Source organism: Struthio camelus, chromosome 14 (assembly GCF_040807025.1).
Source record: "Struthio camelus isolate bStrCam1 chromosome 14, bStrCam1.hap1, whole genome shotgun sequence".
Taxonomy (NCBI): Eukaryota; Metazoa; Chordata; class Aves; order Struthioniformes; family Struthionidae; genus Struthio; species Struthio camelus.
This window is the reverse complement of record NC_090955.1, coordinates 18,174,519-18,198,855: the sequence shown is the minus strand read 5'-3', so window position 1 is coordinate 18,198,855 and position 24,337 is coordinate 18,174,519. Positions and strand designations below refer to the sequence as shown.

At 40.6% G+C, this 24,337-nt stretch overlaps 1 protein-coding gene across 2 annotated transcripts in view; it reads right to left on the bottom strand.

Moving 5' to 3' along the window:
- Positions 1–24,015, bottom strand: part of FAM120A (family with sequence similarity 120 member A) — a 58,115-nt gene extending 34,100 nt beyond the window's left edge. The window contains exons 1-5 of one of the 2 annotated variants that reach the window (XM_068906715.1): positions 23,216–24,015; positions 16,882–17,128; positions 11,872–11,954; positions 1,037–1,165; positions 471–567 (exon numbers count right to left, since the gene is read on the bottom strand). In XM_068906715.1, coding sequence (XP_068762816.1) covers positions 471–567; positions 1,037–1,165; positions 11,872–11,954; positions 16,882–17,128; positions 23,216–23,689 — 1,030 coding nt within the window. In that variant the 5' untranslated portion in view covers positions 23,690–24,015. The remainder of the gene's footprint in view (positions 1–470; positions 568–1,036; positions 1,166–11,871; positions 11,955–16,881; positions 17,129–23,215) is intronic. The other variant, XM_068906714.1, reaches the window with a different exon arrangement.
- Between the last annotated feature and the right edge of the window lie 322 nt (positions 24,016–24,337).

Here is a 24,337-nt window from a genome sequence, read left to right as displayed (position 1 = left end):
GTTAACCTTGCAAATAATCTGTAATGCCAGTTCAATTTGTGGTTGCAATTTAAGCAGGTATATTATGACATCAAAGAATCAAACACCATAAAGTGATTTCTAAGATATGTCAGAAAAGTCTAGTGAGAAAGAGGAAATATGTTTTATGGAAAAGAAATAGAAACTGTCTCCGTGATTGGAACCAGTGACCAGATTTCACTTGATTACTGTATTATACTCTCAACTGCCCTAATGCTGGAACTGAATCAGCAATAGCTGAGAATAAAATCAGTTCAGATTGTTATTCTCATTTTGGGGGAATAAACATAACCTCTGCTTACAACCTATGAAAATTCTGTCTTTCAAAACATTATATTCAATAATTAATGAAAATTGCCAGTGAATGTAAGCATTTTTAAAAGATTCTGCTAATAACAGCTTTTAGTTGAAATGAACAGACTTTTTTTTTTTTTTTTTTTAAATATACTTACCTAGGTAATGTGGTGGATGAAATGGCATAGGCTTATTAGTTGCTGAGTAATAAGCAACTGCTCTCTTAAATCGAGTAACTTTGTCATCTGTTCTGGACTAAAGTAAAAAAAAAAAAAAAAAAAAAAAACACCTGTCATGACCAAATCCAGACATGTCATCTACAGGTCAGCACACTACTGTAAAACAGTAAATTTGCACTGTATCACATACAATACTAAAGTTTATGGACCCAAGAGGACTATGATATAACTCCATCACAAATATCACAATATTTTGGCAATCCCTGCGAGGATAAAGCTCGAAAATACTATCTTTGCGTGTCATAGATTCGCAATGACAGTACAAAAACTACAAAATCTTTGTTGGTTATCACGAATTTAACTTTAAAGCACTGAGAGTAAATGCAATATTTTTACCTTCCAAAAGCATTGAAAATTAAATTAGGGCACCTAAGACATTTTACCAACAGTTACAAACCATTATTTTTATTGAATGCAATTCTTCAAGCCCATTTTCTTAAAAAGCAAAATACCAGGGGGGAGGGGTAATTTATTTTTTATTTTACCTGTGAATGTTGGAAAACATCTTTTGCTATGGCATCCAAATCAGTGGTGTCCTGAATATTACGGACGTAGTCAGCTACGGCTTTGATCACTACATCACAAGGTGGTAAAACTAACTGGTGAGCACGTACCTATGCAAACAAACACATACCACCATAATATGATACAACATGGTAGCCCAAGATAATTAGTTACACAGTAGAGAATTAACCCATCCATTTGTTAAAAGCGTATTCAACAAATTCCATGACCATCAGATTTACTATCCACATATTGTTGGGTTTTTCACTTTGCTTTTAAGACTTAACCTTGAAACAGTAACAGGTATTTTTCACTTACAATTTATGTGAAGCCTCTATTTCCATCTCTGTGGAAATATTTGTTAATTAAGTATCAGCTCCAACAACCAACAAGTCCACAACGCTAACTATCTTACTGCTTTCCAGTTGGAGGTTGCCTCCACAATACAAGTCTGTACCTAATGTGGATACACCCCCCCTTGATAGATAACCAAAAAGTCCAGAGTTTTGATTTGGGCACAATTTATATTCTGAGTGTAATGGGGCATCAGAATTGTTGAAAAAGAGTCCCCAGGGATAGGAAGAGCTCTATGTGCACAGGAAACAGAACAGATAAGAGAACAGGAAAAACAAATAGAAAGAAGGGATATGTCGGGGTACTTGTTTTGAAAAGTCTGCAGAAACCTATCCAAAAATTGTTACTTGAAGATCTTACTGACTTTAATAACTAACGTTTTCAAATTTTGCACATCTTATTATAATCTGCAGCAGAATATACACGTAAAGCTTCACACAATATATAACATATTTCAGGCAAGAAAAGATTTTTATTTGCATAGGCAAAGAAGAATGTATGGATCTTCTTTTGTTGCTACAAAAGTGCAGTTTTTTTCTCTTTCAAGCATTTCCCTGTCAACAGAGGTATATAAATACCTGGTCACTCTTTTTGCAGACAGATATCAAGTTCTTCAGAACACAGGTCTATTGATAGCATTGTTTCAACATTTTGGCATTAAAACAATTGATGTTCTAACATCCACCTTGAGACGTGTCCGACCTTGCATGTTAACTATTTTGAATGGATGAGAAACACGTGCTTCAATGTTGCATTTCCCTCAAGTGTATGATCTGAGTCTAAACAGACGACAGATTTTTCTCTACAACTCAAGAGTCCACAATATAGTCTGCTCAAGACTTTTTTAGGAGAAAGATGAATTCCCATTGATTCATTGGTCACTGTCTCAGGTCACGGGTTTGAGAAGATAAGAATCACTGGACTATGGAGCAAAAGAGCTCTCTGTAGTAAGAAGAATAAACTTTGAAGAACTTTGTGGGATGAGTTCCCGGGGAAACTAAGGATGAAGTTTCTGCAGTTCAATGACACCAACAACTGTACGTACACGGCTCTCCTGTACCAGGAAAGTTATAGACTCTTGTTCTTATGGCCACATGGAGAAAAGGAAGGGAACTGGACAGTCCTAGGAACTCTAGCCTTCCCTCTCAAAGCTGTCAATAGGCTCCTATTGACAGGTCCCCTGAAAATACGCCGAGCACACATCACTTAGCATACGCTTATGGGAATTGCTACTCTCACATGCATTATGTGGTCCTATATGTACAAAAGGAACTTTAGGTCAAGCAGCCATCAAGGACCATTTTAAAAATAACAGGTATTAGACAATGCTGCTGGATGACAAGAACTAGTGAACTGCACTCATTGTTCTATTACTTTCCCCATTTGCTGCACAAAGCAGAAAACAGGCCTCCAACTAGGGCTTGAGATTTGAGCAATAGTCTTGACATGGACAAGCACATATTTTCTGCAAGGCTACCTTGCTCTATTCTGGACCATATCAACCTTCTCCTTTGTCCTTTATGCAACCATTGTCTCTTTCCCATGCCAGACTTCACTCTCTACTTAGTAAGGCATCTCAGCTGCTAAGACTTTGGATCCTTAATTAGACCAACTACACCTCTTTCATGGGCCTCTGAATAACCCTTCTCACTAAGATACTGCAGGAAAAGGCTAATAGTAGGACACGACTACAGAGAGGATTTAGCCATCCAAACTCAATAAAAATCTCAAGAGAACACTCTGAAAGATGTCTTTCAACTGAATAAGGTTGAGGAATCTGCTAAACTACCCAGAGCTTTCCATTCAGACTTTACTGCAGAGCCAAAAAAATCAATATAAAAACAGAAAAGCTAAAAGCAGAAAGACTTACTTTTTATGGATTCTAATAACCACTCCTAAACTAGGCAATACTTGTATTTTATGTTACCTACTTGAATTCAATATCCAAATCATCTTCTCTCTGAGAAATAGGAGAAATAAAGTACATTTCCCTGATTTAGAGGAGTTCTGCTGAATCAAAACATCTTTACTTCATTATTCAACACATGTATATAGGTTTACTGTGTTATGCAATTCATCACCATTCAATGTGGCCACCTCCCTTGGAAAGTGGAATGAAAGGAAATTCCTATAGTCCTATCTTTATCACTATACGGTTTCTTTTCGTTTTGCATGCCATGAAATTGTCTCAAGTGCATCAAGTCCTCACTAGTGCTGAGCCTCCCCTTTCCTTCTGCCTCAGAATACTGTTCATGTTTACTGCGAAAGTATTACTTTCTTCTCTTGGATAACAAATTGTTATAATTTTTATGCACTGAAAACGTGGAAATAGATTGATTTTTGGCCCAATTTGCTTTTTGCTAAGGCAAAAATAAAAAGCATTAAAGCATTTTAAAGTAAAAAGAATTAAAATATTTCCTTATATGCTTCATTCAATTAAGGCCTTAATCCTCCTCTTAAACCAAGTTCTGTAGAGTATTACTACTCTTTTTCAGTCTTCCAAGAAGAGAGATCTGAATCAGAAATATTTGGTGAAAAAGTTTAAACGGAAGAACTTAAATCTGACTCATTGCTGATGCATAACCACCTAAACATGCCTTTTTTCTGGACTAAGCAAAAGTGAAACTTGCCTGCAAGCCAACTTTGTATGCTGATTTTTTGTAACGGTCACTTAAAATTAAAGCAAGTCTATAGCTTAAGATCAAATGTGCTTAGCCATACTACCCCTCCTGGGTTTGCAGTAGCTTTGCTAAGCTCAAAAAGCCATCAAATTTCTCTGTATCATCTAACAAAGACATTTCCTGTTCACGAGGCAAGTAACTTTCAGGAGCAGCTAAACAACAACTGCCTAGAAGATCTGTGTTCTAGTTTTCAGCAACTTTCTCTTGTTCCAAATTATTGATGTAATGGAATTACTGAGTTTTCCTGTTTTAAGATATGTGAATGTCCTAAATTTTAGGGGATGCATAAGGACTTTCTAAAAATGCTGCCTGGGATCTCCGTACAATTCTGGAGCCCTCCATCACTAGCTTAATGTGCAGCTAGGTTTTTACTTTTAACGTATCTTAATCTGCACATTTGCAAAAAGTTCAGTGATTCAAGATTTAAGAGAACATAATTATATAAAATATAGAACTGTCAGGCAATAAGAAAAAAAATGTGAAAAAAATCTTTATACTTGGATTCTCCACAGAGATATCATACTTTCATAGAACATACTGCAATTCAGCATTGTCAGAAATGTTTATGCACAGCTCTGATTAATATTTCATTAGGTTTATCTTTGCAGCTTTAAAAAAACCCTGCACCATAAACTCTTATCTGCAATCTACCATATGTAATTATTTTTTCCTAACCTTTATCTGATCCATTGGTTATGCAATTTCCTAGATTGCCTTTTTAATATCTAGTTCATAGAAAATTTGCCCAGATCACCATTGGTACAAATTTGCTGTTCTTAAAGTCTACTTTTTAAAAAAGTCAGCATATTCATTCTGTATCTGGTCATTCTCTACCAGAGATCAGCTCCACATTTTAGGAGCCTGAACTAACATCAGTTCAGTTTTAGTATGGCTAAACTATAGTCAATTGGGCATGGTCATTATATTCTATTTCAGATAAGTAAACTTTAGATTAAATACTCATTATTATGCATACTGAACATATATAGAACAGTACTGAATATAGCTCATACTCACATGCAAGTTTACAGGCACTAATACTCACAAAGAAATTTTTCTCCATTCTGCAATAAGGAGCAATAGCTTTTCTTCTGGGTTGCTTTATGAACACCTACCATTTTATTTGAGCATTTAATATGCTCAAACTACCCATACATAGAAACTATACATTTCTAAAGTCACTGAATCATAACATAGCCTTGTTACGTTAGCTGTGCTCTCTGCAGAGCCCCTTTGAGAAATGTGGCAGCATCACCTAAGGTGTTTCTGCAATATCTGCTTGAAAATTTCAGTGGATGAAAGGAGTAAGCAATCCACCTTCAGTTTTATATCATTTCCAAGATAGTAGTATTTAGCTAACATTAAGCAGTTAGCATCAAGAGAAGTCACATCACTTAAGCACTAATATTCAACTCACATCCTGGAAGTGTGAAACTCAAGCTAGACATATTAAGGGCCTACTATGCAAACGTCACACTCAGTTTAGCTGCTTTTAAACAAATATCCCAAAAACCTCACTGGAGCGTATTTTTAACTCTCAAAATGAGACCTTTTGAAAATACGTACTATAGATCCAGTGACATTTCAGGTATTTTTTATTTTCTTTTATTCTGTTTTAAATGACGTCCAGTCCATCTATGAGAACACCTACAAAACTAAAAATGTCATTACCTACACAAAAGCCAAAATAGAAAGGCAGAGAAATAAGATCTACTTTCCTGGTATTAGAGAACTATATTCATTTTAGAACTTTCCAAAAATCCCAAACCTCAACTATGAACTATATATGAAGTAATTACTGCTTCTAACACTGCATGCATTAAACATACAGTCAGCCTTTAGTAAATAGAAACAAAATGAAGACTTTTTAGCAGTAAAGGTTACAGAACACCCGCTAATGGTTCAAACTCACTCTTAGTTGCATTCAAAGAGTTTCAGAACAAAAATCAGCACCATATTTTACTGAATTCTCATTAGGAGAGATTTCTTCCTAGAAGCCATTTTTTTCCGTCTCTTTCACAGAGGAGTTTCAGGCAATCAACGACATGGAAAATGTATTTTGAAAGGGCAAACATGGAGGTGGATCACATGCTTTGAGGTCATCAGGTTAGAAAGCATATGACATTTGAAAATTGGGTAGTTTCTTTCCGAGTTGTAAAAGGAAAACTTTAATTTCATGAAGGACCACTGAGAGAAAAATCAAAAGTGACCTAACAGTGCACTTTTGAAAGATTAAGTGGGGAAAGGAAATTAATTCTACATAGATATTTGTCAAAAAGAGAGGCAGAAAGCAACATGACAAGCTCTGAAGCTAAAAGATAAAAACGTGTCTTGGTTTTGGCACAACAAACTGGCAAAAATGCTTTATCTAAAAAGGATGGGATGATTGATATATATATATATATATATATATATATATATATATATATATATATATATATATATATATAAAACTTTGTGGAATTATACGGAAATTTAAGGAGGTACCCAAGCTGTACTTGGAAAAACTCGCCAGGGCTAGGACAACTAAAGCTGCTTCCACATCTCTAGGAAGTGAAGCCTTTAAAAGTCAATCAACAGAAGCGCCAACATTTACTGTTTTGCCTGCTGAAAACAGATACTCTATTTAGTTTTATTTTCAAGCCATTTAAAAAAAAAAAGAGATCTCAAATGTTCAATAATTATGAGATAACGCACAGGGAATGTTGGTTTTCATTGGTGAGAGGAAAGGCTGAAGATATGAATAATAAAACATCAAATTCCCTTGCCTTTTTTCTTTTTAATTTTTGTCCAGTAATTTCTACTAAAAATCCCATTCAAACTGTTCAGCTCTTAGCCCTTGAAAGCTAAAAATGTTTAATCTTACAGGCTTATAGCGCATCTGACCTAATGATAAGCCTTCTGAAGAGGCAATAAGTTAACTGAAAGACTTAAAATCCTATCAAGCCAGCAAAGCTCAGCTTTTCCCTTAAGATCAGTTTATTCAAGAGAAATTCTCTCTCTCCCCTCCTCTGTCCATCCTGGTCAGAAAAACTGACCTCCTCCTACTTCTGCACGTCACAGTGGTAACAAACAAAAATCAGAGAACACCTACATCATTTGCTGACAATTTAATCACAGGACTGTAAGAAAACCAAATCTGAACAAAGGAACAAAAACGATGGCAGAAAGAAGAGGGAAGAGCCCAAAGACAACTTACAGAAATGTGATACAGACAGACTTCATATTAGCCAGTCTGCATGACAACCCTGCACACTACCATGTGGTAGTGCTCACGGGCCAGGCTGCTGTCCAGAAAGACCTAGACGAGCTAGAGGAATGGGCCAACAGAAACCTTATGAAATTCAAAAAGTACAAAGTTTCGCACCGAGGAAGAAATAACTCCTGGTTTCAATACAGCCTGGAGCTGTGCTGAAAAGGACCTTGAGATCTTGGTAGATAGCAAGCTGAACACGAACCAGCAAAATACTCTGGCAGCAAAGGCGGCCAACTGCACCCAAGGGCTACAGAAGCACAGCTAGTATACTGAGGGATGCGATATCTCCTGCTACTCAGCATGCATTAGACCACCTTTAAATTATTGCATTCACATTTGGCATTCCCTAGTACAAGGAAGACAGCAATAAACTAGAGCAAGTTCAGCAGAAGGCCACCAAGATGGTCAAGGAGCTGTAGGACTTGCTCTTTGAGAAGAGGCTGAGGGAATGGGGCTTATTCAGCCTGGAGAAGACAAGGCTTCAGGGGAACCTAAGAGGAGCCTTCCAATGCCTACAAAGATGTTATCAAGAAGAACTGAAACAAGATGGGTTCAGACTGTACGTAAGAACGCTTGTCAAGCAGCAATGAAAGGAAAATATTTACTTTAAGCATATCATTAGAGTATCATCTCTGCTATCTGAGCAAACAGCACATTATCCAAGCAGCTGCTTAGCTAGCTAAGTTCTCTGTAGTCTCCCTCCTGCAGATACTGTCTGAAGTCAATAGAGAAGGACAGGAATTTCCTAGAGCAACTCAGAGAAAGCGCCTAACTTGCATATTTTGGATTGCTTTCTGGTAGCATGTGTCTCTACTGACACGAAACAATGACAGAGATTAGATAACTAATTTTGCCAGGAAAAACAGGTGTTGGTGTATTGGCAGGTGGGCATATCAAAGAGTTTGCCAAAGCCAACCCAATGAATTCATTCTTTCAAAACCACCTTAAGGGGAAGACGGCATATCACAAACGAAGACAGCCATCCTCACATAGTTTCCCTGCATATTCTTCTCTTTCAAAAAGGTGGTTGCGCGAGGATTGTTTCCAAGATCAACTTCCCTGGTGTATAAGGAGTTTGAACAACTTTGGTGCTACACGCTCCCAACTTGACACTAACTCATTCCAGAGATGAGAAACTCCCCGTCTAATAGTGCACAGATACAATACATTGGTCTTGAAACTCCATCCTGCAGCAAGAGGACTGTTCTTGTACTTTCCCAGAATGAGAAGCAAAGCGCATTCATAGAACTCTTAAAAACAAATCCAAAACCACACAAATAAGCAGTAGTATGATTCCAGGCTACCAAATGAGATCTTGGGGCAATTTCTCTCTCAGAAAGGCTAATCCCTGTCCTGTTTCACGTTCTGCTCTAGTCATTTTGGTGTTCTCTGCTCTTTACCAAACAACAGGACACAATCACACGCAGTCTACACATTTATTAGATGCATTACCTGTTTACACAGGGATATTTAAACAGATAAGACCTCAGGTCAGAATAGCTTGCAATGACAGCATTTTCTGATTCTTTTTCTCTGTTGCAGCAACAACAAATCAGATCTCTTCATCTAAATTTGTCCATAGAATTTCACAGTTTTGCTGACACAATGGTAGTCCTTGATGTCTTCTTCTGAAAGGCAAGGCTTTTTATCTAGCATGTAAAAATGCTGTCGTGACAGCTAGGTTCATTTCCTTCTAGATACGAAAGACAGAGTCTTTGTTCATGTTTCCATTTCCCTTCCTTTCTCATGTTTGCTGAGATGTTCCTAGATGAACGATCCATCCTCATGTCCCTCTTTAAAACAGAAGGAGGGGTTACGCAGTTTTGCTTTTTTTCAGCTCACTCTGCTGATACCTGAGCACAGCAGACGCACCAGTCTTCCATCTGTGAAGACTGGTAATTTCTTCTCTAAGCCATACTTCTGAGTTAGTGAACTAGCAAAGTTTCTCTTCTAGGAAAAGTAACTATTTTACTACATGATAATGAAAGCGTGAAAAAGAATGCCAAAAATAAACCATATATTATTACCTGTCATAGCAGACCTCAAAAATGCAGAGAAGCAACAAATCAGGCCATTGGGAACTGAACTTTACTGTTAGCTTTGAAGCTCAAGATCAAACTGTTTTAGATAAAAAAACATTTAGATCTTTCAATCTTTATGCAATGAGAAAGTTTTCTAAATCCTAAGTGAGTTGGATGAGGTGTGGATGCGGAACCCTTGGTTCCCGGGTATGGAAAATTCCCAATAGTAACTATAAATAGATGCAGCCAAACAAAATTGGTAAGCATAGCCCAAGGATCAAATCCTGGTTTGTAACCACAACCACCCCCAATTCCAGCTTTAGTGACAGCTTGCACTTTTCAAAGATATCACTGCTCTGAAACTACTTCTTGCTATCAAGTTTACGGCTAGCATAAACACATCTTTCAGTTTTTTAAGCATTCATAACATTTACAAGGAATGTCATTTTCTGCACATCCGCAATTAACAAAAAAGGTCTCTACAGACAGTTGTACTGACATCATTGATATAGTAGGATGTCAAATGAAACTAAATTAAGCTAATGAGCTATTGAAACACGTTATAATTTCAAACCATGAGAACGGTTGAAACTGAAGCTAAAAAGTAAGTTGTTCCATGAACAGCAACTAATGAAGCTTGGTTTCCTGTAGGCTTGTGTTCTCTTTGCTTTAGCCTTGCTTCCTTCTTTCCCTTTGACATTGGTATCAGCCAGGAGACAGAAGCGCTGCAGCTAATTTGAGGCTATGCACTTAACAATTGGCCAGCCAGCTGCTGTGAAACGAAACAAATTGTGTGTTCTGCTTGCCTTTTTCCTCTATAAGGACACTAATTTGGGTCTTTTTCACTGGTAATAGTTTTCACAGAGCCTTTAACAGCCACATGGGAAGTGCTATCCCAAATCACTTTCAAATCTGATTAAATTTGGTCAGATTAAAAAAAAAATTAGAGAGGACTGAGTAAGTCCAATTACAACGCCAGAAAACATGCATCATTTCCTTAGAATGCTAGGTGCAAAGCCTAACTGGTGCTTTTAATGAAAACGTAAATGTAGAAGCAAAGTGACAAGCGTATCGTTTTCATTCCAGTCAAATAATACAGCATATATTTAGGAGGCTTTTCACAAGGTACAGGTGTCTGAAATCTTATTCCAAGTGGCTACGAAACAAATCGATCCAATTTGACAGCCTAAACATAGAAAAGTTTTGTGAACACGTGACAGTTTATCAGTTTGAGAAGTCCTACATTTTAACCTTAGTAAAAAATGAAAATACAGGCACACTCTTTCAGTCTTGTTTTTTCATCTCAAGCTTTACAAGGAAGTGGCAAACACACAGGCATATATTTTGCTTTGTCACTACGCTGTATGGACATTTATCTTCCCAAAAACAGGAGTGGTAGCAAATTAGGGGAGGAGAGTAACACCAAATTGCCACAGCTGCTGGCTGAGCATTGCACATGAAAGCCTTAAAAACTCTGCTGAAAAATCTCAAATCTGGCTTTAAATTCTACTTTTAGTGAAATTACTTTTCCAATGCTTAAGAAACATTTGGAATAGGAGGGAAAAAAAAAGACAAATTTTCTTGTAGATACTACAACAAAACAACCTTTCAACATTTAACAAAAGCCAGTACAGTTTTACTGCGCAAGCAAAGTTCTCAAAGAACAATGAAGCACCTTAAATTTTAGGTCAGAAGTTTGATTTGCTATATGATGCATCTTAGGAGAAAGGGAAAAAAGATATGCCTATTGCAGCAGAGAGAAGGAAAGGTAACCCTATCATCCCATTCTCTGATGTGTCCTGTTTCCCTTTTATAGCTATTTAGCAGACGCACAAAGCAAATGTGATTAAACAGCAGAACACATATTCTGTAAACTATGAGCATTCAACACAGAAGTTACTTGCCTCAAAAAAAAAAAAATCTACTGAAGGCCACATTAGCTTTCTTGTGCGACCTATTCTCTGGTGTATTTACACTTCAATTTAAGAGGTACACATCACTGAGAATTACATACAAACTCAGATCAGTAGAAAATAGAAGAATATAGTAGGAAGAAATCCAGCTAACTATTTTTGACAGTGGAAGAACATAACTAAACAAAAACAAATTCTCTTAAAAAAAAAAGAAAGAGTAAGGAGATACAGTCTCAATGTAAAACCACTCGCTGAAGCTGTTTGGTGTATTGCTCATGCAGCTGAAGGGCACTTAGGAGGATCACAACGGCTAAGTTTAGCCTAGTAAGGCTAATCGCTCCAGGTATCCTCTGCAATCAACAGAGCGCGACAGGGACACCAGGGGGTGACTGTGACCAAGAGCCTAGCTTAGCTGTTGTGAGTCACAATCTGCACGAGCTACGCTGGCTAACCTGAACCTTTCTCAGTAATCTCCCTCTTGCTCGGTATCACACTAGCAAAACATCTGAAGCATTAGCCGATTACGCTGCTCTGTTGTGATTGTTATGATTGGTTTTAGCTTAATTGCTAGTAGTTATATTAAGTTTGTACCTTAAGTGAAGCTAGTGGATGTTCTGGACCAAGTAAACTCCAATGAAAGGAAGCCAAATCTTCATCAGGTAGAATATGATTACCTAGAATACAATGCAAAACTTTATTTTAAAAAGTACACCTTAAAACATGATATATTGATTCTTCATGCAGCAAAACAAATTTGCAGTCCGTTCTCAATTCATATTAAATATGTTTACTGCAGAGGAATTAAACTTGTAAATATCTTTTTGAAATTCCACAAAAACCTAACTGGAATGTTACAGTTACAGAAGAATAAGCTTCCTTCTGTTTCAGGAGCACTGTTCGATGAAACCCAGCTCACTTAAAGAGGCAATAGAGTCACAGTCACAATGCACAATGTCGACCTCAACCTGGCATTTTGATAAGGACATCCTCAATAGGATGTAATAATCCAGGTGCGACAGTGTAAGAACACGCTCCATTGCTCCCAGACCCAAGCTGGTAAGTCCTTCCTGCATGACAACATACGCCATTACTGATCCACCTCAGAGCTACCTCTGGCATCTCTGCACTGTGCTCCATTACACACTAAGGGTCAAATGGCAAGCCACAAGGCAGATTTATCTAACCCTCAGGAACACTGGCAGCTCTAGATGACACTTCGCAGGTTCCCAATTCCTGAAGTTTCTTTTCCTGACCTCCTAGGTCTGTCTCATTTAAATTATTTTGATTTTTTCCAAAGTATATCACAATCAGGAAAAAAAACAAAAAAAAAAAAGAAAGAAAATTTATTAATGACGAAACATTTCAAATAACTGAATTAATCAAGTAAACAGCTAACTCATCATCAGCTGATAGAGTTCAGCATCTAGGAACTCAGTTTATAAAGAGCTAGACAGAACGTTACTACACTTCTAATAGAAAACTTAAGGCTATCTTCAGTATTCAGTTTTAAAGAGGGGCAGCTTTAATAGTAAATGCATCGTTCTCACTGTTATCAATATATTTAGAGCTGCTTTTCTGGAGGCATTTCACAGTTTGGACAACATCCTGAACTCTCACCAACTCACAAAGAATATGAAAGTGCTGAAACAACCACAACAATTGTTTAAAAGCAAAATATTAAGAAAGTAAAGTATTTTACTTTGCTTTTAATGCTCTTTAATGTGTGAAAATGAAGAAGGCCATCCACTGCCTGGTGGCTACTGGACGCTCTCTAGAGAGAGAAGTCTTTGCACCCAAACAATATTTCACCTACTGCCGAGATCTCCAATAGGGAGACATTATAACCTTTATTTATAAAGGGCTAAACCTTAAACTCGCATCAGAAAGACATTCAGCATGTTTGTAACGACGTGGCTGTCGCATACCAATCTTAGTCGATGAAATCTAACTAAGGTAAGATCATACAGCCTTTGTAACACAGGTCTGGAAAAATCAATTAAAGCCAGACCACCAGAAACCTTTGTGAGCAACTAACAATAACTCCTGCAGATTCCAAGATTATCTTTTAAAATAGTCAGAGCTTCTCTCCCTTCCAGCAGAACTTCAATCTTGTTTGGTCTCCATCTGCCATTTCAGTTGATTCTATCCTCCTGAACACATACATATGACAGTCTGACCATTTGATCAATTCTCAGCATATATTAAAATTTAAAATACGGTACGTTCAAGTATAGCAGTGCCTTTTGCAGTCCAAATAACAAGTAATGCCTACATTTACCTTACAGTCTTCTAAAATTTTACTGAGGAACAGAACGTGACCACGTAACTAAACACGCTATAAAGTACTGTCACAGTGGGGAAGAGATCAACGTTACATAAGCAACCTCTATTTCTTGACCCGGCTGAACAACCTCAACATATATTGATTTCTTCCATTTTAATGGCTTATTATTGTGTATGCTTTAGGTTTTTTTAAGGCAATTAGATCCTAATTGAAACCACTGCCCTTCCTAAAGAGTTCACAGAATTACAGCCCTATCGCTCACACTCTGCTTGTTTTTCCCCATCAAAGTTTTTTTTTTTTTTTAAATATTCTCAAGCATTCAAGTCAAAATTTACAAAATAACCCAAATCAACCCCCTGTTTACTTCTACAGCAATTAAGCCAGAACTTAAGTGCTCGCTCTCTTAGGACACAGTATCTCCGCCACGTTTTAACTACCCGTGACAAGAATACTCCCTGTATTATAAAGCTAAAACCATAAAATCTCCTCTGCATGGAAAGTGGTAAGAAGGAGAGAGCTGTAAACAGACAAACAGATAACAGTGCGCATGTAAGCTTCCCATACACTATTTTTTAAAAATGTACCTAGTTGGTAGTGAGAAAAATACTTTGCTGGAATACTCAAATAGAAAGACTGTATCCCTGAAAGAACTCAATCTCAAGGATTTTGCCATTAAGAATTTTTTTTTAATTTGAGCAGTTAGTTGTGATTCCACAGGCTCTTCCAATTGTTGAATGCACGAAGGAAGAAAACACTCAAAGTATATTCACTTTTCAGTTGCTAGACTTGGTTCTCTTTTTCAGCTTCTCTTTCCAGCAAAATTCAGCCTTGAAGGTAACGACAAGAAAGTTTCTGAAAACAAAGTAGTTCAAACTTTCCCCACACAGGAGAACTGATTTGCAAACCCAAAGCAGAATAATTATACAGCTGTTATGATAGCTTCGTCCTCCTCTAACTGCAAACATTAAGCCAGCAGCTTAACTGCAGTTATTTCAGAATGCATTCATTTTTTCCAAAGCAAATGGCTAGCACGGGGAGTAACACTGATGCACCCCAAACAGAACAATGTAACAGATTCATACATCTTCCCTTATTTGATCAAGTTCTTGGTCATACTTTCCCATTGTGATTTTCTTCATTCTACTTATGAGATTCAGCGAAACCCACAGAGACCACAGGGGTAAAGTTAGAATGACCTGTCAAGACACGCAAGCCCTCAGATATCAAGACTTACCGAGGTCTGATTAGCTACCCTGCTTTAAACGTATGCCGCACTATCCACAACTACGTGTCGATATGCATTTAATATTTTATTAAAAAAACTAAGTTGCTATGTTCCTCAGGACGTAGGAGTTAGAAAACGTTGCCAGTACTTTAAGCCAAACTATCTGTTTGTTGTAAACTTATATAATCACTGTTTATATCACCAAATACCTAGGTTTCGTAATATGCACTAATAAAAAAAATACTCAGCACAGTAAGAAGTCTGAAGAATCTTCTGTTCCAAGTCTACCTTCCAAAAACTCTTCTCTGTTCTGCTTACTCAATATACACACAAAAGAAGCTCAGAACAAAAACACACATACACAAACCAGCTAAACTTGCAGCTCAACTGCTTAAGGTTTGTATCAATTTGGAAAAAAGCTGCAAAACATCTCTTTACTAATCATTTGAAATAAGCCTTAATTACATCAGTTTCCTACTCCTCAGAGCGAGCTGAAAAATATTTTGTCATATAAAATATCAAGCAAGAAAACATTCAGAACTTCTTGCATAAAATTTCAAGACCTTCAAAAAGTTTACTGTTTTTCACATAGCATTTAATATAACCATGCTAGCAATGGCTCAACTAGCCATCCAGCTGAAATCCTGTGATAGGTTAAAATAATGTCATTCACGTGTACTTTACACTAATTCTGTAAAGCACATCTTGTAACTGTGAAACTGCTCTTCAAACAGTAATCCTTACTCAGTGAACTGGCATTCAACAACTTATTTATAGAAATCCAAAACAAAGCCTAGCAATAGTAGTCTCTGTCATGCAATTTATCCAGCGTTTTTGTTTTAAATTGCTGTTTAGCCAATCATCTGCCATTCTTTCATGCAACCACACAAGCAGGCAACTATTCTGGGTACGAAAAAAATCATACATTAAGGAAAAAAACCATAACTTCAATCAAATTCTTGTTGCTTTCTACTCTAAGACACATAGATTCTTTCCTTCTTAATATGTGAGGTATCTGCCTGGATGAGAAACTTTTAAAGGCTAACTAAATTATTGGTGTGCTAAAGCAATCTTACATAGCTTCTCTTATTCACAGCTTTCAAATAAAAAGTCTTATTCTCATGTTACATCATTTGCCCACACTAATACACAAAGTCAGTGAAAAAAGTGAGAATAAAATCCAAATTTCTTAAATGTAGTTCGTTCAATACAAACTAAATGTTGATATTATCAAAAACATAATTACTCTCTCATTATTCACTTGAAGTTAGGATACTATTCCAAATAAATCTTATTGACTGGAGCGTATCTCATTAGTCATTGATTCTCTCTTCCACCTGAGAGCACATTAGAGTTATGCTTTACGATCGGTGCGGAAATACAGTATGTTAAAATTTTCCCATTTCAGAAGAGATGTGCAACTGAAGTCCTTCCTATCTGTCATCATTAAAGATACTACATCGTTTGCCATTAGAAACCGGAGTACTAAGAAACTATTCAAACGCAAGTAACGGAATGGTAAGATTCTGGTTATCCACACTTGCAGTGCAGTTTCACTCAATTATAGCGGAATATAGCTCCAGTGCAGCTGACGTGCTGTCATATTGGTTTCCCTTCTCAGAGGGGAAGAAAGCTCGTGCAATCCAGAAATCTGCACTCCATACTGTATATTATTTTTTGGTAGAATATAAAATAGGATCTCCCCATCTGAAAAGAGTGCTATTAAAATTAGATCTTAAATGCTATGTAAGTCCAGAACTAGTGGAACTGCAGTTGTCTTAATTTTTTTTTTCACCACTGAGAGTATTTTGGCTATGGAATAGCTTTGCAGAACTTTTACTTCCTACTCCTGTTTCTAGAGTGCCATAATTTGCATCATTCTCAGATCTCAACAAATTCAGCATCTGTCTGGCCTCATCAGCAAGCACCTGGCCCACCTCAAGAATAGCAGGAGAGACTGAAACAAAGGGATGGCTTTGCTTAGATGCTTTCACTTAATTAAGTTACACACATACATTTTAAAATACTGCTAAAAGAAACTGAAATCTTAAGTTTGACTAGTAGTATCAAGTTCTTTTACTACTTCACTTACCTAAAAGAGCAGCAAAAATAGGAAAGCGATTTGGATTCAGGTCCAGTTGCTTGGCAACTTCATGCATTAGGTATTGGCTTGTTGTGAGACTTTTCCCATTACGGCTCAGTTTTAGGGCATGGGCACTGAAATAGTAAGGGATGTTGCACAACGCATAATCGGAATCATATGCGACCAAACCATGGAACCCTTTTTCTCTGCAGAAAGCAATTACTTCTTGATGATGATCCTCAATGCTCTGTGCAACCTATAGTGGAAGACAGAGTAATTAGCTTCAGTGTGAAATTGCAATATTGATTTATCATATTTATTATGATACATTGGATTTTTCTGAAACTATAAATATGTATTGGGAACGCAAAACATTTAAAGTAATTTAAAAAAATGCAGTGACACTGTGACATATCCTATAAGGACATAGGAGCTAAGCAGCACTCAAAACAAAATACAAAGTTCTGGAAGCCTACATACAGAAGTGGTATTATGTATTACTAAACTGATCTGAAGTAACTGTTTATTAACAGAAACACTCAGACTTTAAACATATTACTATACCAAGGTCTAAGTCAACTCATGGGAAAATTCCTAAGGCAGTGTGGATAGCAAGCCAAGGTTCCCCCTTAAAAGCAAATACCGCCTCTCCTCCCCCCCCCCACCTTCCCCATCACATAGTCACTTATAAAGATTTGCACCCCTGTTTTAAAAGTAACAAATGTATCCCTAGATGAACACAGGTAACTTTTTCAACCTCTGAAATGTCTGCTTGCAGTGTAAAGCCTAATCGTTTCCTCTTTCCACTTTCAAATCTCTATAGCCTATTCATTTATGCACAGCTGTCTGTGATGGCACAAATTACTTCAAGTTTATAGCCCAAGCTTCACCTCTCAACTCATGTTGCCTAGCACAGCACGTATTTCAGGCTATGGCAGTCAGATGACCAGAGCAGACAGGGGCCAATTCCTAGCATCGGACATACGAAAGCAATCCTCTTACCACGAAGCACGTTACAATAAAACAAAAAACATAAAAACATCGCACGAACCCAAGATGACAGGTTAGTACCGACAGTCCTGGATTTCTGCACGCTAGCAAGAACCATGACAACTACAGTTTGCATGCAAGCCCCCACAAACAAAAATAAAGTGAGTTGAGTGCTTTTGATGCATTACTAATTCTTTTATTCTCTAGGTATCCAATAAACATTCAGTGATTTAGAAAACCCCACAGAAGTTTCATGTTGGTACGAACTAGTTTCAGTAAGTATTCAATTTTAACAAGAATCTATATAGCAAACTATCCCAAAAGAAAAAGACAAGTACAAAACTGTTAGTTTCAGTCTCCACAGTACTTCGGAATAGCTACAGCGTTAGTGCCAGTGAAGCTATTTCCTCTACACCCAAAGCTTTGCAGAACTTAAGCAATCAGTTCGACATCTCCATAGTCTAGTAAAACATTCTAGCACTAACCTATCTTTTAGCAAAAAGCTTCTTTTGTCCATGCAAGTTTAAAGTGACCCTTCCTTTTTCTATTCACGCCTTACAGAGACTATCTGAATCTTGCATTGAATTGCAATCTTCCAGCGAGGTAGGTAAATTTTGGCTTCTCCCATGTAGTTTCATGAGATGCTCCCGTCAAAGCAAACTCCTGAGCAACTAAGCAGTCAGCATCTCATTCACAGGACTATTCATACGATCAATAAAAAAACTTACTGAACGCTCTCTTTACTCCTAATGCTACCACCTTACAAATCTTTATATATTTTAAATTAGGATAGTCCTCCAGAACTTCTTTTAAATAAAAAGTAGATAGATTTAAATTATGCACATACACCTAAAACTTAATGCCTTTGCCTGCACCACAACTACTAATTATCTGTAAAAATTATCTGTAAAAACAGCGAGAACTCTTTTTGCATTGGTATGTGTTACACAGGTGTGCAGACAATACAAGAGGAAACTAAGCCTGGGCCCATTCTGATCTGCTATAAACTATTTCCTCCACCTCAACAGCCACCAGTTCTCTTCCTCTCTCGTTTTATACAGCTATCTGACACAGCACGTTACGAGTGTGAAACTGCAGTATGTTTATGTAACACTGGAATCTGAGTTCAAATAACTCAACAGTCACATGGAAAAGAGCTACATGGGCTGCTTACCAAGGTACAGTTGACCTGCAACATAATCAAAACCCAAACAAGATGAGAGTCATTTAAATAAGTTAAGTCTTGCAAAAGAACAGAATCTGAAGATGCAACTATATAGCAAGAAAGTGCACAGATCAGAATCAGAATTAACCGGGGGGGGGGGGGGGGGGGGGAAGAAGGGGGAAGAAAAGCAATTAGTTTATTTGGACTTGAAAATTGTTCCAATGTGTAAATATTAACAATACTGGATCAAAAAGGGAATTCTGTGTGTGTAAACATGTACATGCATGTTTAGATATGGAGAATAAAACAAAGTCTTACCAAAGTATTTAAGCAATGAACATCTTAACATCTTTAACAGCTAAAATTTAGCAAACATGCTTTGCATAAAAATAGTTTATTTCAAGAATTACACCCCCCCCCCACCAGAAAAATATCAGGTCACAATTAAGCTAAGAACCCGTAGGATATTTATTATAACTCAGAAGAACCTGTTATTTTTACATCCTGCTGAAACCATCTGCAAGTGATTTATAATTGTTCTGGATGGAATACATTCTTTTTTTTCCTCCCCTCTAATTACCAAAATAGATTAAATTGGTAGCCAGTTCCTAGCTCTGCACAGAAGCCTTCTACTCAAGACTCAGATGTTTCCTGAAAATATGAAAATTAGTTTCATACTTAAAGCTAATCACTATTCTCAAACCCAACTTCTCAAAACAAAGGGAGAGAAAATACTAGAATTCTGCAACTGCCTTATGCATATGCAAATAAAAGAAAAATCACACATACATGCAAATAAAAGAAAAATCACACATACAAGTTGCGTTTGCTCTTCACCCATGAGGCGGGTTGCTAGAAAGTGAGCACGAGGGAGAACATGAATAAAACTGGAGTAAGGTTTAGAGAACGGAGGATATATGCAAGCATTTTAAAGTAGATTTATAAAGAGAATAAATTGCGTAAGAAAAAGAAGAAAACAAAAAAAGAATATGATTTAATTTCAACAGTATTTCTAAACCGTATATGTTAACACCACAGCCATGAAATATTCTGCCTAACCTGAAAATGAATCAACTCCCACAGAGCTATTCACACAGTTTCTCAACAGCTTTATAAATTATCCATCAATTGGGAATTAATGACATTCTTCCCACTTCAAAGATAGGTGACCAGTTCAGAGAACCAGTGCAATACAGACCTCCTTCTCAGTGGTAGTTCAATCATATAAACAGCAATAAACATTTTTTTCCCCCTAAAACTAGTATTTAGTAACTAACACTTGCTAAGTTTAAGTGCTCACCTATAACAGACAAATATCCACCCTGCAAACCTCCCCCCATCAAATTTGATTTTTTTTTTTTAATATTTGCCAAGGGGCCCAGTATGAGGTATCTTCTACTAAAGCTTTTTCTACGGACTAAGAATAAGACCCATTACCAAGAAACTGCAAAGAAACTAATGCTGCAGCTAAGCTTGAAAGTAAATAAAGGGCTACAGGTGACAAAGCTGTCAAATGTGGCAACTTTATCAAGATGAAATGTGCTTAAATAGAAAATAACCACTCTGAAACAGAATGTACTTAAAAACCTGACAGCTAGTTAAACATACCCAAAACTATTACAAATATCATATTCCTATCAACATCAAAACAACTGGTATCATCTTGGATATCAGGCATTTAATATTGCATTAAACAAAGTATCCATCTTAACAAATAATAATTTTAAGAAGTTTACTTAACCCCCAGAAATTGCTTTTCCTAATGATCTTTAAGTCTCAAGAGCAAACTAGGAAATATTTATAGCGCGTCCACAACTACCCCAAGGTTAATACCTTCACTGCATTGTCCTTAATAGTTTTTGCTTGAAGAATAAATAAAATGTTTCCTAGATACAAAAAAGTTCAAAATCAGAGGATGTATGAAGGTTTAGTTATCATTCCCATTCTTTTTTCAGTCATCATTGACGTTCTTACCAGTATTCATACCCAAAAGCAAACATGATTTTGCCTATATTCTGACCAGGAAAAAAAAATGAATACAGCAGACAGGGCAACAATCTCTTAACTTCCAACAAACATCAAGTTTTGGGGAACTTAGTGCCATAAGAAAGAACTTTTTCTTCACGTCCGTGAGTTCATTCCAAACGCCCGTTACGCCAACCCATTCAACAGGGCACGGTCTCGCTTCTCGCCACTTTCAAGCTCCGGGGTACCCAAAGAGGCAGATCCGTAGCAGCCAACCAGGACCCCGTTCGCACTAGCTCGTCACCGGCCGCGCGTGGCCTCCGGGCGCCGTCATCGCTGCAGGCCAGCCCCGCGCCCGCCGCGCCAGCTCCGCTCGCTGCTGCTGCTCGCTGCTGCGCCAGCTCCGGCCTCGCCGCGCTTCCACCAGCGGCGAGGAGGGGAGGGACTTCACTATCAGCTTCGCCTCAACTACAACCGCCTCTAACGCGCAGGGTGACTTAATACCAGGCCTGGCAAGCAGAAAATCAAACAGAACGTATTTCTTTAAAGGATCGGTCTCGCTGAGCAACCAGAACTCCAGGAATAAGCCAAGGCAGCTTTTCCCCCTTGGCAGAACTTTGAGAAACTTAGCCCAAAGTCACCTTTGAGGAGAACACTTTCGAGAAAGTAATCTTTACCTTGCAACTGGGCCAAAATCTGTATAATCTGCCAAAAGGGTAGTACAAAAACCAGATAACGTTAAGCTCCAGCTACTGATCGGTGCGCGACTCTAAAGGACGCAAGGTATTTTCTACACAGAAGTCACTGGCAGTAAAGCCTGCAACCAGTGAGTATGTGCTCAACCCCCTCTGCTTCTTTCCTCCTTGATGGGAAAGTGAACAAACAGTTCTTAAAATTGCAATTTCATCCATAGAGCCTTTTTTTCTAATAATATGTATATATATTGCTTAGCAGGAAACAAGATATAATTTCTTTGCTTTACAGAAACGATCATAATTTACAAACGCTGCATAGAAAAATGTATGTCAATATTCTGCAGCCTCTGAAATCATGCCCTCGATGTCAGAGCAGATTACCACAGACCCCAGCTATCCTCCAGAACTGCTGTTCACGTTATTAGAAAACAGGGACTTTTCCTTAAAATAAGAAGTTTACACTGTCAGTTAAGAACTGTTAGGTCAGCGTTCCTGCTGCCAAAAAAAGAAAACGTATATCATTACAGAATAAGAAATGAGTTATTCTACGCTCGGTAGAAAGACCATTAATACATTCGGGCAATGCCTAGCAAAATCCTGTGCTTCTTAAACGCGGATTTCGAACTACTTTTGGGAGCGAACAATCTCATCTCCAGTGCAAGTTTGAACACCTCGCCTCCGCACAGGACTTGTTGCCCATCCATCATGCATGATAACTAGTTTAACTGATTTTCCTTTTTTTTTTTTTCCCGCCCCCCTCCTCTCCTTAACGAGATTACTCCGCTGGCCGAAAGCTCTCAGCAAGCAATTCCTACCGGCAGGCCGAAGTTGCCGCTAAATCACTTCCTCAGCGGAGGGGCCCCGGGCACGAAGGGACATTTTGAGTGGATGAAGTGAGCGGAACAACAGCCCCAAAAGAACATGGAGGCAAAACCTCGGCGCGCCGGGCCGGGCCGCGCCGCCAGCCAGCAGAGCCGCGGAGCTGCCGCCCGGCTCCGCGCCCGGCTCCGCGGGGGCCCCGCCGGCACCGCCCGCCCGCCCGCCCGCCCGGCTGGAGGCGGCCCGCGGCGGGGGCCGCTCCGCGCGGCTCCGCTGGCCGCGGATCACCCGCCTTCTGCGGCGAGGCGCCGGCGGGCGGGTATAAATAGCAAATCCCCCGGGGGGATTGAGGCCAGCGCGCTACCCGCCCGGCCCGGCGCCCAGGCCGCCGCCGCCTCAACTCCGGCCCCGGGCGGGCGGCAGCGGCCGGGCCGCCCCCGCCGACATTTTGCGGCGATGGGGATGCGCGGCGCCGGGCCGGGCCGGGCCGGGCCGGGCCGGGCGGGAGGGCACCGCCGCTGCCATCTTAGCGCGCGGCCCGCCGCGCCTCGGCGGCGGAGCGGGGGCGGCGGCGGCGGCCGGGCGAGGGGGCGCGCGAGAGCCGCAAGGAGGGGGCGCTGCTGGCCGGGGCGGGGGCAGGAGCGCGGCGAGGGGGGCGCCGCGGGCGGCGGGCCGGGCCGGGCCGGGGGGCGCCGCGGCCGGGGCTCACCTTGATGTGGAAGCGGATGAGGGCCAGGCGGATGCAGTGCGCCATGCAGACGGGCGGCAGGAACCAGACCTTGGGCGGCGGGGTGCCCTTGTTCTGGACGTGGCTGACGATCTGCTGCGCCGTCTGGCGCTCGTTGCCCTGGCGCTTCACCCACTCGTGGAGCCGGGCCTTCTCCAGGGCCCCGTTGAAGAAGACGAAGAGCTCGATGTTGCCGTTGAAGCAGGCCTTGGCCAGCGCCGCCAGGTAGCCCAGCATGTGGTTCCACTGCCCGCCGCTCACCCAGTCCGTGTAGAAACCGCCGTAGAGCCGGTGCAGGCAGTTGTCGGCGTCGATGAGGAGGCGCAGCGGGGTCTGCGGGGGCCTCTGGCGGCCCCCGCCCACGAGGCTGCCCCGGGCCAGCTTCTGCAGCTCCACGGGCACCACGGCACTGGGGCAGTGCTTCTCGATGTAGTCCTGGAAACCCTGCACTCCCATGGCGAGGACGGGCGGGCGGCGGCGGCGGCGGCGGGCGAGCGGAGGCCCCGAGGCGGCGGCGGCGGCGGGCTCCGGGCTGGCCGGGCGGTGCTGCTGTGGCGGCGGCGGCGGCGGCGGGCGGGCAGTGGGCGCGGTGGAGCCGGGTGGGAGCGCGGGCTGCTGTCGGTGGCTGTTCAGGGGGGAGTTGTATGGATTAGTGGGGGGCTCATGGCTGCTGCGGCCGCCATGTGCTGCTCTCACAGAGCCATGGCTCGGGGATCCGGGCTGCTGCCGCTGCGGCTCCGACTGCCGGGGGGAGGGGGAGCGGCACAGCGCGCAGGAAGCCAACCCGCCGCCGCCGCCGCCTGCGGCACGGAGAGCGGAACAGGCGGGACTTGGCGGCGGCCGCCGCTGCCACTCACAGCGCGCGCGCGCGCGGGCCGGCGGGCGCCGGGGGGAGCGCGCTGCCGCCGCCGCCGCCGCCCCGCTGCCGCCCGCCCGCCCGCCCTCACAGCGGCCCGGCCCGGCCCGGCCCGGCCCGGCCCGGCCCTGCGGCTGCGGCACTGGGGCGGCGGGGCCCGCGCCGCCCGCCCGCTCGGCGGGGCTGTTGCATAACGCAGGCATGCGCGGGAGCGCGGGGGGCGGGCGGAAGCGGGCGGCGGGGAGGGG